This window comes from Garra rufa, chromosome 20 (genome assembly GCF_049309525.1).
Source record: "Garra rufa chromosome 20, GarRuf1.0, whole genome shotgun sequence".
Classification (NCBI taxonomy): Eukaryota; Metazoa; Chordata; class Actinopteri; order Cypriniformes; family Cyprinidae; genus Garra; species Garra rufa.
Window position 1 is genome coordinate 8,126,389 of NC_133380.1, and position 12,269 is coordinate 8,138,657.

At 36.5% G+C, this 12,269-nt stretch overlaps 1 protein-coding gene across 3 annotated transcripts in view; it reads left to right on the plus strand.

Moving 5' to 3' along the window:
* Positions 1-7,786, plus strand: part of slc41a1 (solute carrier family 41 member 1) — a 37,598-nt gene extending 29,812 nt beyond the window's left edge. For 2 of the 3 annotated variants that reach the window (XM_073825457.1, XM_073825456.1), the window contains 5 exons: positions 544-691; positions 856-935; positions 1,051-1,185; positions 1,307-1,455; positions 3,182-7,786. In XM_073825457.1, the coding sequence (XP_073681558.1) occupies positions 544-691; positions 856-935; positions 1,051-1,185; positions 1,307-1,455; positions 3,182-3,367 (698 nt within the window). In that variant the 3' untranslated portion in view covers positions 3,368-7,786. The remainder of the gene's footprint in view (positions 1-543; positions 692-855; positions 936-1,050; positions 1,186-1,306; positions 1,456-3,181) is intronic. The other variant, XR_012340750.1, reaches the window with a different exon arrangement.
* Positions 7,787-12,269: the final 4,483 nt, after the last annotated feature.

Consider the following 12,269-nt stretch of genomic DNA (forward strand, 5'->3'; position numbering starts at 1 on the left):
TTGTATCTTGCAATTCTGACTTTATATCTCTCAATTCGGACTTTATAACTCACAATTTTGATTTTATATCGCAATGCTTAAGAAAAAGTCAGAATTGTGCGTAGGTATCTCGCAATTCTGACTTTATATCTTGCAATTCAGATTTTATAACTCGCAATTTCGATTTTATATCGCAATGCTTAGGGAAAAGTCAGAATTCTGAGGAAGAAGTCAGAATTGTGAGTTTGTATCTCGCAATTCAGACTTTAAAACTCGCAATTTTGAGTTTATATCATGCAATTCTGAGGAAAAAGTCAGAATTGTGATGGAAAAGTCAGAATTTTTATCTCTTCTCGTAACTCTAAATCTATATCTTGCAAAGTTGCAATAACCTTTTTTTTATTTTTTATTCAGTGGCGGAAATGGGCTTCCATACTTTAAGGCATTCAATTTCCAGAATAAACAATTCCAGAATATATATATATATATATATATATAAACATATATTAATGTGAAAATGTTTAATTTATCTAACTTTGAATTGAATGTTGTTTTTCCTTCCAGAATTCAACGACTATGCCAACCCGATGGTTTGTGCCTTCTTTGTCGCCCTGACACCCATCTGGGTGCTTATCGCCCGGCGGATACCTTCCACCCGGGAAGTGCTCTACTCAGGCTGGGAGCCTGTCATTATCGCAATGGCGATCAGCAGGTAGGAAGAACACTGATTAAGATAAAGATGCTCTATTTCCTCATTCCTCTTTATGATGGATGGATGACTCACTTGGGCTGACAGCGATATGTCAATCATTTATCTGACACTGGAGATGCGGTATCTTTGTATCGTTAAAATAAATTGAGCTTCTTTTGAAACAGTGTTGGAGGCCTCATTCTGGATAAGACAGTATCTAACCCTAACTTCGCTGGAATGGCGGTTTTCACGCCCGTCATCAACGGTGAGAATCCTTATCACCTCGTATCTCCTGATTCAGTGTTTCCATCAGGTGTGTTAACTAGCCCTTACTATGACCAAAGATCATTGTATACATTGTTTGTTTTGCCCTGCTGTAGGTGTGGGCGGCAATTTGGTGGCGGTTCAAGCCAGTCGAATCTCCACCTACCTGCACATGAATGCTTTGCCCATAGCAGAGCCGAACCCAGCCCCACAAAAATGCCCCACTCCCTGGAGCTCATTTTTTGGTTCAGGTGAGTGACGTGATGACTAACAGTCCTATTTTTAGTAAAGACGCAATATTGATAGTAGCATATTTGCCTTTATTGTGTCTCAATGACTTTAGGGCTCACCCTACATTTACTCTCTCATCAGGCGTCAACTCGCGTTCTGCCAGAGTGCTCTTCCTCCTGGTGGCTCCTGGTCATATGGTCTTCCTCTACACCATTAACTCTATGCAGGGTGGACACACCACTCTCACCTCCGTCTTCATTGCATTTTATTTGGCCGCAGCTCTACTTCAGGTACACTTGTGCATCTGTTTCTCATTACAAGGAAATGTTAGGTTTTATAGGGTTTCTGACCTACATGAGGGATGTTTGAGTGAATGCTATAAAACAATATCTGGGTCAATTTTTTTGTGTGGGAACATTACATTGTCATTGCTATAATGCAATTACAAATACAGTAGAAGTCAAAAGTTTTCATACACCTTGCAAAATCTGCAAAATGGTAATTATTATTAAATAAGAGGGATCATACAAAATGCATGTTCTTTTTTATTTAGTTCTGACCTGAATAAGATATTTCACATAAAAGATGTACATATAGTCCACAAGAGAAAATAAAAGCTGAATTTATAAAAAATGACCCTGTTCAAAAGTTTACATACACTTAATTCTTAATGCTGTGTTGTTCCCTGAATAATCCACAGTTGTTGTTTTTTTGTTTAGTGATAGTTGTTCATGAGTCCCTTGTTTGTTCTAAACAGCTAAACTGCCCGCTGTTCTTTAGAAAAATCATTTGGGTCCCACAAATTCTTTGGTTTTTCAACATTTTTGTGTATTTGAACCCTTTTTCAACAATGATTGTATGATTTTGAGATCCATCTTTTCACACAACTAAGCGGACTCATGTGCAACTATTAGGTTTAACTAGGTTCAAACGCTCACTGATGCTCCAGAAGGAAAAACGAAGCATTAAGAGCAGGGGGTGAAAACTTTTGAATGTGTACATTTTTCTTATTTTGGCTAAATATCTTATTTTTTCATTTATTACTGCCCTTCAGAAGCTACTGAAGATACTTTATGTTTCACAGAAGACAAAATAAGTTTAATTTAATCTGATCTTTAAATAAATAAAAAATTCACCCCCGGCTCTTAATGCATCGTCTTTCCTTCTGAAGCATCAGTGAACATATGAACCTTCTGTATTAGTTGCATATGAGTCTGGATTTCAAAGTATTACAGTTATTTATTTTTTTTTGGAAAGGGTTCAAATACACAACGAATTTGTTGGACCTGAAGGATTTTTCTGAAAAACATTGGGCAGTTTAACTGTTCAGGACAAACAAGGGACTTAGGAACAACTATCACTAAACAAACAAAAAAACACACACAGCTGTGGATCATTCAGGTAACAACACAGTATTAAGAAACAAGTGTATATAAACTTTTGAACAAGGTAATTTGTTATCAAATATAAAAAAATATATACTTCTATTCAGTAAGTACACATTAAATTGATCAAAAGTGACACTTAAGTCACTTAGTATGTTACAAAAGATGTCTATTTTGAATAAATAGCAAATAAATAAAAAATAAAGTCTCTATTCACCAAAAAAAAATCTATTTATAATAATACTATTATTAAATATTGCTATTATTTATTGATTAAACAACAACAGCCATCAAAAAAGTTGCAAGGCAATTTAGTCAAAAGTACAAAGGCAGCGCTCTGATTTACAGCGTTAAATTTACATAAAATCTAACGTGAGATATCCCCTCAGCCAAAACGATTTGCTCTGGAACAAATACCAGATTAATGAGACAAAAGACTGTTAGATTTACCCCAAACAAATTATATCAAATGTTAAACCACTGCAGAGACATTAGAGACAGCGGCAAATTCCAGAAAATCTGGCCGAGGTAAGGCTGCTCTCAGCAGGTTCCTGAAGACTCCTCTCAGCCAATCGGATTTGAGGACCATCCATTTTCATCACATTGACACATTCTCTGCATTTCCATCTAGGTCGTGATCCTGCTGTACCTTGCTGACTGGATGGTCAACTGGATGTGGCGTCGAGGGATGAATCCTGACAACTTCTCCATTCCCTACTTGACCGCCCTAGGAGACCTGCTGGGGACGGGCTTCCTGGCTCTGTGTTTCCACATCCTGTGGCTTATTGGAGATCGGGACACAGATGTGGGTGATTGATCCACGCTGCTTCCTTTGACTCTGTCCAAGCAACACAGATGTCTTTATTTATAATGCCACATAGAGAAATAATATCTATATTGTTATGGCTACAATGGCTACTATGATTATATTGATGACATTATTTTGCTTTAGTATCAATATGTAATTTCGTTGTTTTTTAGCTACTGGGAGAACAACAATCCTCATTATTTTTCAATGGGGACGTTCGGCCCGATTTTACGGCCAGTCGCGTCGGCTGCATGTAAAGATCGACCTAAACTTGAAATATTTCTCGAGAGGCAAACGAACATAGATTGCTAAATCACCAAGTGCTACAGAATGATGGGTTTCAAGGGCGGCACTCACAGCCTTTCTCAAATAAAGACAAAAAACATATTTGGACCATCAAAGTGACCTAAATAACATTTTAGACTTATAGAGTCAGTTGGGTCTCAATAACAGAGATCGAATCTCAAACGGGACCTTTTGACGATAAAACATACAAAACAGAGTACTGTAAAATACATAGAAATCACTTTAACACACAAATCTAAATTTGCTTTAGTAGCTTTGCTTATTGTTACAGAGAGAAATAGTAACCCTAAGTGCTTTATTATTTCATTGCACTCCGTCAAATACTCAAATTGTGCAATGCAATGAAAAGGTTTCATGGGTTGTTTACCCTTAACACCTAAAGGATAAAATATCAGACTTTGCCTCATTTGCGTAGGTACATTTCCGTTACGTACACAACAGTGTCATCCCAAGGCCTGTAAGATTGATGTAAGCTTCTCAGGCCGTTATTGTGAAGTCCACATCCGTTAATGTACAAAATCTCCTCCCTGGACTCAAAATACTGGGACAGTTCATGTATTTGTAGTGATGGTTAACAAAGTGGTTATTTTAAAAGGGCTGTGAGTTAGAAAAAAAACAGAAATCATTTGACAATGCACTCTTAAAGGCTTACCAAATCCCAATTAATATATTATTTGATTATATTATATAGAGTACATATTTGACCCTGGACCACAAAACCAGTCTTAAGTAGCATGGGGTATATTTGTAGCAATAGCCAAAATTATCGATTTTTCATTAATATTAAGTAAAGATATTTTGTAAATGTCCTACCGTAAATATATCAAAACTTCATTTGGACAACTTTAAAAGAGATTTTCTCAATATTTTGAATTTTTTGCACCCTTAGATTCCAAATATTAAAATATTGTCCTATTGTAACAAACCATGCATTAATGGAAAGCTTTTTTTATACAGCTTTTAGATGTATAAATCTCAATTTCACAAAATTGACCTTCATGACTGGTTTCGTTGTCCAGAAGCACAAATACAATTGACCCTTTACTAAGCTCTGCCTTCTTTGGTTACATAGAAAAGCTTTACAGAACACCTCGTAGGAATGAACTGAAGTTTCTATTATTTTTAGTAAAATGTGTTCACAAAGTGTTCAGAATGAATTGGAAATTATTCCAATGCAAGTTGAAAGGAAGTATGCATTGCAAAGCATTTTATCTTCGGTTTTCTTTTAAATAAAATTGTTAAATTACCCAGTAACATGATTAAAGAAATGCAGAGCCTGCAAACTCGAGGTGAATAAAAACACTTATCACAGTCAATTAAATAAGAAAAGGTCCGTTTCATAGCTTACCCTGCTGAAAAAAAACAGCTGAAACCAGCCTAGGCTGGTTAGCTGGTCATAGCTGGTCAGCAGACTGGTTTTAGAGCGGTTTTGGCCACTTTCCCAGCCTGGGAGACCAGCTAAAACCAGCTACCTCCATCATAAACCAGCCTAGGCTGGTTGGCTGGTTTTAGCTGGTCAGCAGGCTGGTTTTAGAGGGGTTTTGGCCACTTTCCCAGCCTGAGAGACCAGCTAATACCAGCTACCTCCAGCTTAAACCAGCCTAGGCTGGTTGGCAGGTTTTAGCTGGTCAACCAGACTGGTTTAAGCTGGTCATAGCTGGTCAGCAGACTGGTTTTAGAGGGGTTTTGGCCACTTTCCCAGCCTGGGAGACCAGCTAAAACCAGCTACCTCCATCTTAAACCAGCTTAGGCTGGTTGGCTGGTTTTAGCTGGTCAGCAGGCTGGTTTTAGCTGGTCATAGCTGGTCAGCAGACTAGTTTTAGAGGGGTTTTGGCCACTTTCCCAGCCTGAGAGATTAGCTAAAACCTGCTACCTCCAGCTTAAACCAGCCTAGGCTGGTAGGCTGATTTTAGCTGGTCAGCAGGCTGGTTTTAGAGGGGTTTTGGCCACTTTCCCAGCCTGGGAGACCAGCTAAAGCCAGCTACCTTCAGCTTAAACCAGCCTAGGCTGGTTGGCAGGTTTTAGCTGGTCAACCAGACTGGTTTTAGCTGGTCATAGCTTGTCAGCAGACTGGTTTTAGAGGGGTTTTGGCCACTTTCCCAGCCTAGGAGACCAGCTAAAACCAGCTACCTCCATCTTAAACCAGCCTAGGCTGGTTGGCTGGTTTAGCTGGTCAGCAGGCTGGTTTTAGAGGGGGTTTGGCCACTTTCCCAGCCTGAGAGACCAGCTAAAACCAGCTACCTCCAGCTTAAACCAGCTAAGACCAGCCATCCAGCCTAGGCTGGTTTTAGTTTTTTTTTTTTTCAGCAGTTAGATTATAGATGTTTTTGCATACTATTTGTAAAAAACGGTCTAAAAGTACATTGTTTCAGTTTTCATACTTCAACATTTCACATCTAGTGTCATTCCTAATTATTTGCAAATAATTATTCCATAATTATTTGCAAAATTTACCAGCAGTTTAACTGCAAATTGTTTTAAAACAAATCCTACACCAAGTCTTTAGCATTGTACAGGTACGTTTTTAAGGCAAAGCTTAACAAAGGGTTAATTAGTCAATTTAATTAGTTTAAAATGAAAAGCATATTGCGTATTGACAAGAAACATCAAATCAGCCTCAAAAGCCTTTTTACTGTAGAATTATGCAAAAAAAAATGCTTATGAAAAGGGCTATTTTGACATCTGCACCACTGCTTGCTAGCTACAAAACCGTGCTGTTTAACCGGCTTTCCGAATGTGATTTGAAGCCATGCTTGATTAAAATCCTTTAGTTTTTTTTTTTCTCACTGAAGCGTGATGGTTTCATTTCGAATGTTTTGAACGCCACTCAGAAACACTTGAAAGGCTAACAGGATGGCTAATAAGCTGTACCTCAGTCACAGCAATAAAAATCTCTAATCAGTAGTTGCCATTAAACTAATGTGTATTTTAATGACTAGCCAAGCCTTATAAAGCAACTGACGTCCAGTTACGGACCGTGTGTTAATGTTAGCCTGCTATGCTAAAGGGCTGTGTAGAAAAATCGCTCCATTTGCGCACATCAGCTGAGTGGATTGTGCCGGGCACATAACATTAAAAAAATCACACTTTATTAAACACACCCCTTTTGTTTTAAGTGTACATTTTGTTTTCTGTTCCTTAATGTGGTTTCTAGGCGAATTCTAGTGTTACAAGCACGTTTAATGTCACGATAGTGCACAAGATGTACTGTAATGTCAGACTTTGCCACAAGAGGTCGCACTTTTGCAAGGAGAGCATGCCACAAACATCACGAATATTACTGTGCAACTGATCCAGTGCTGCCATTGTACCATGACAGCTCTCCATAGTTGTGAATATTTCTTCAGGGGATGGGAGGCTTTGTTTATTTATTTCTATAGATGTGACAAAGCTATTTGTAAATAATATATTTATTCTATAAATGTTTATTTTTCATTTTGTTGCATTTTTCCTTTGCATTGGACCAGTAGAGATGTTTACTGTACGTTATCAGTAATTCTTTTTTTTTTTTTCTTTTTTTTTTCCTTAACAAATATCTCAAAGTTTGGTGCCTAATATCCAGCAAAACCTCACACTTGATCTGGTTCGGTGAATTGAGCATAATATGCCTTAACAAATCACAAGCAAGTCTTGACATGTAGATTTATAGGTCTTTCTTTTTACAATGAGATTTTTTTTTTTTTTAATTAATGAAGTTGATTTTCATATTGTATTTTATTGATCTGGTAAGCAAATCATCCCATCCGTTGTGTTGTTCCAGGGCAGATGTGTTGGTGGTAAAGCAAAGCCACCGAGATCCCCATGAGTTTTAGAATAAATTAATATTTACTTGTGGGTTTGTATAATCTGTCACATATACTTTCTAATCTTTAATCTGTAACTTCCTACAAGAAAACATAACCTTCCCCATTTAAATTGGCCTTGAGGGTCACATCCCACTAAAGCAAACTTACCAGATTATCCAAGAGTGTACAGATAGTAACGGTAACTGGTTATTTGAGATCTTTGATTTCTTCTCCATCAGTTTCTGCCCTGCGGCTGCTTCAATCTGACACTGTTAAGGGGACCTAACAGAGGTACTTGTAAATTGCTGGAAATAAAAGATTATATTATTTCGTACAACCCGTGTTTTTCTGTTGTTGTTTTTTTGACACAGATGTTAAGTATTAAATAAACACATTGACACTCTTTTGAAATTAAAATGGAATTTAGAGCATTTATTGAAACTGAGCTGCAAAAATGCTAAATATTTTAGCAAAATATGAGGGATCATACAAAATGCATTTTGTTTCTTTTTTTAGTACTGACCTGAATAAGAGAAAATAATAGCTTAGAATTGATAAAAAATGACCCAGTTCTGAAGTTTACATACACTTGATTCTTAATATTGTGTTTTTTTTTGTTTTTTTTTTTGTTTGTTTAGTTATAGTTGTTTATGACTCCCTTGTTTGTCCTGAACAGTTCAACTGTCCGCTGTTCTTCAAAAAAAATCCTTCAGGTCCCACAAATTCTTTGGTTTTTCAGCATTTTTTTGTATTTGAACCCTGTCCAACAATGATTGTTTGATTTTGAGATCTATATTTTCACACTGAGGACAACTGAGGGACTCATATGCAACTATTACAGAAGGTTCAAACGCTCACTGATGCTTCAGAAAAAAAAATGCTTTAAGAGCCAGTGGTGAAAACTTTTGAGAATGAAGATTTGTAATTTTTTCTTATTTTGCCTAAATATCATATTTTTTAATGTTGTAATGCCCTTCAAAAAAGCTACAGAAGATACTTGCATGTTTCCCAGAAGACAAAAAAAGTTTCCAAAAGCACCCCCTGCTCTTAATGCAACGTGTTTCCTTCTGAAGCCTCAGTGAGCGTTTGAACCTTCTGTAATAGTTGCATATGAGTCCCTCAGTGTGAAAAGAAGACGCAGTCATTGTTGGAAAGGGTTCAAATACACAAAAATGCTGAAAAACTGAAGAATTTTTGGGACCTCAAGCATTTTCCTGTTCAGACTGTTTAGGACAAACAAGGGACTCATGAACAGCTGTGGATCATTCAGGTAACAACACCGTATTAACAAGTGTGTGTGTATGTTTTGAACAGGGTCAACTATTATTTCTCTTGTGCATTTTGTACGATCCCTCGTAATTTGATCAAATAAAATAATTTACATTTTGCAGATTCTGCAAGGTGTATGTAAACTTTTGACTTCAATGCAAAGTTACATATTCTGCATCACTACTGCAGTCTTCGGAGGTACGTGATACTTCAGAAATCGTTCTAATATGCTGATTGTCTGCTCAAGAAACATTTATTATCAAAGTTGAAACTGTGATACTTTTATTCGAGGTTTCTCAGGATAATAAATGTCTGATAAGTGAAAGTTTGACGCCATTGCCGACGACCTTGCATTTGGAGGTTGTTACTCAGATGTTTCTCTATTATCAGAGTGTATTCTGACTGTGTTCTGTTCTTATCATTCATAATGCAGCGAATCATCCAGACGCATAACTCAGCATGAGAGCGGCTCAGTCGGATCGGTATTGAAATAATAGGGATCGACACGGATAAGAGTAGACGGGGACAAACACCTGCATGCTAAAACGAAGCCGAGGCTCGGCTGTATGTAGGAGGACGTTACAAGATATTTCTAGAGAATGACAGAACTGACTTTAGTGGCTTTTTTAATCTTTCGTATTGAATGTTGTTGAGAGTTTGATCAGCGCAGGGTTCTGAACACAATGTGCCTGATGCATGAGACACACAGACACAAACTCACACTGAGGGTCTTTGTCATCTGACAGATGTCTGAGAAGAACACTAAACAAAAGAACTACAGTAGCAATTGGATTACTTATATTACAGTATATAATATGACTTAGAAAGTAGTAAAAATCACATCTTACTTTATAAAGCCTTCTGTTTTATAGTGAATACACACTTTTTAGGCCTCCAAATGATCTGAATCTGAAAAAATTGCTAACCTGTTCATGCTCTCAGTCATGAGACTGATAGTTTGTACTTTTTTTTAGCAATAGGCCTTTTAGTATCATTCAGAACTCATTCAGGTCATAGTGCATGTGTTATCATGTGACTGGAGTAATGATGCTAAAAATTCAGCTTTGAAATCGCAGGAATAAATTACATTTGAAAATATATTCAAATAGTAAAGTTATTTTAAATAGTAAAAATATTTCAAAATTGTACTGTTTTTGCTGTTCTTTGGATCAAACAAATGCAGGCTTGGTGAGCAGAAAAGACTTCTTTACATTAAAACATTAAAAATGTTACTGTTCAAAAACTTTTGACTGGAAGTGTATCAAATATTATATATATATTTATATAATTAATATTAATAGTTACAGGGTTACAATTTTTTTAATGTCATTACATTAGATAATAAAATATAAAATGAAGTGTTAACTTCTTTTTCAATGCTAAACACTGGTCCTTCTTGAGTTTGTGATCATATGTATGAAACTCCCTGAACTCCCTTCATGAGGAGTCACATTGTCTCATCTTGTCCTCGTCTCAGTGAGCGACACATTGTAGCAGCGGGAATAGAAATGTGACACCATGTCTGACATCATGAGTTACTGTGACTTTCAGATATCAGTCACACATTCACCTCCACATTAACGTGCACAAAAATATACATGCTTTCTAAAAAAAAAAGGTTTATTTTCTTAATCTTATCAAATATACAGATATAATATAGCATAAATACAATTGTTAAAAATGTTGTAAGAGGGTCACATGAGAGCATAACGTTTCTCAAGCAGATTAAGTGCTTCGCGGAGAAATGACAGTATATACACTTTAAAGCTTCTTATAATGTGAACCTACTTGCACTTAACAAGGGTAAACACTTAAAAAGATTTTAGGATACTGTGTAATATGTGATTGGATAAGAAAAAGAGTTAAAGACAATTTCACAAACAGGGTACAAAATAGGGCTAATGATAGTAATAGTTGTTTATGAGTCCCTTGTTTGTCCTGAACAGTTAAACTGCCCGCTGCTCTCCATATGCAACTATTACAGAAGGTTTAAACGTTCACTGATGCTTCCGAAGGAAAGACGATGCATTAAGAGCCGGGGGGTGAAAACTTTTGGAATTTAAGGATCAGAGTAAATTTAACTTATTTTGTCTTCTGGGAAGCATGTAAGTATCTTTTGTAGCTTCTGAAGGGCAGTACTAAATGAAAAAAATAGGATATTTATACAAAATGAGACAAATATACTGCCCTCCAAAGGCAAAGCGCAGTAACTACGCATTTGGTCAAAATTGAGTTAAGGCTTAAAATGGACTTTGTGACAACTGTTTTGTCTTGTGGCAAAGTCTTCCGGTTCAATTTTGCACCAGAGAAACGAGAGTGTTTCAGAGAAACAAGAGTGTCAACATGCTTGGCTAGCAGTGTTGTTTTTGACAACCATCTTAGATTTAGTCTTAGTCTTTTGGACTAAAATGGTTATTAGTTTTAGTCCAATTTTAGTCGACGAAAAGTCAAGAAGGTTTTAGTCTAGTTTTAGTCGACGAAAAGTCAAAAAGGTTTTAGTCTAGTTTTAGTCAAAAAAAGGGGAAAAAGTAGTCTTTTAAGAAATTAATGTAGGTCAGTAAGTATTTTGCTGTTGGGTAGTGTCACTTATAAGTTGTGAAAATAGCAGATCTATAGTTCAACACAATGTGAGCTTCCGGATCGACTATTTTTACCAATAATTACAATAATGAAGGAATGTTTTAAAACGTAAAAGACAAACAAGGATGGAATGCTAAAACGGCTTGCCATAGTAGTATGGCAAAGAGTATTTAATGCTAAAACGGCTTGCCATAGCGGCAGATATTTTTCGGTTTTAATTGGCATGCACAATAAGCAGAAATGTCATGCATTTTAAACGCCTGACGGACCACCCACTAACATTTTCGTCTATTCTCGTCTCGTCAACGAAAACTTACACACGTCTCGGCGTAGTTACTGCACTTTGCCTTTGGAGGGCAGTATACACATCCTCATTCTGTTCAAAAGTTTTCACCCCCCGGTTCTTAATGCATTGTCTTTCTTTCTGGAGAATCAGTGAGCGTTTGAACCTTCTGTAATAGTTGCATATGAGTCCCTCAGTTGTCGTCAGTGTGAAAAACCAAAGAATTTGTGGAAACTGAAGGATTTTTCTAAAGAACAGCGGGCAGTTTAACTGTTCAGGACAAACAAGGGACTCATGAACAACTTTTATCACTAAGCTGTGGATCATTCAGGGAACAACACAGTATAAAGAATCAAGTGTATGTAAACTTTTGAACAAGGTCATTTTTTATAAATTCAACTATTATTTTCTATTATTATCTTTTACGTGCAATATCTTATTCAGGTCAGTACTAAATAAAAAATAACCTGCATTTTGCATGATCCCTCTTATTTTGGTAAAAATAATTAACATTTTGCAGATTCTGCAAGATGTATGTAAACTTTTGACTTCAACTGTAACTTATGCACTTTGAATCACAGATTAAAAATAATTCACAAAGGATTTAACGTTTTCAAAAGCAATGTTTTAAAAGCACCCATTACTTCCCAAAAACAGTTACATACAGTTGCTTTAAAACCGTGATTTA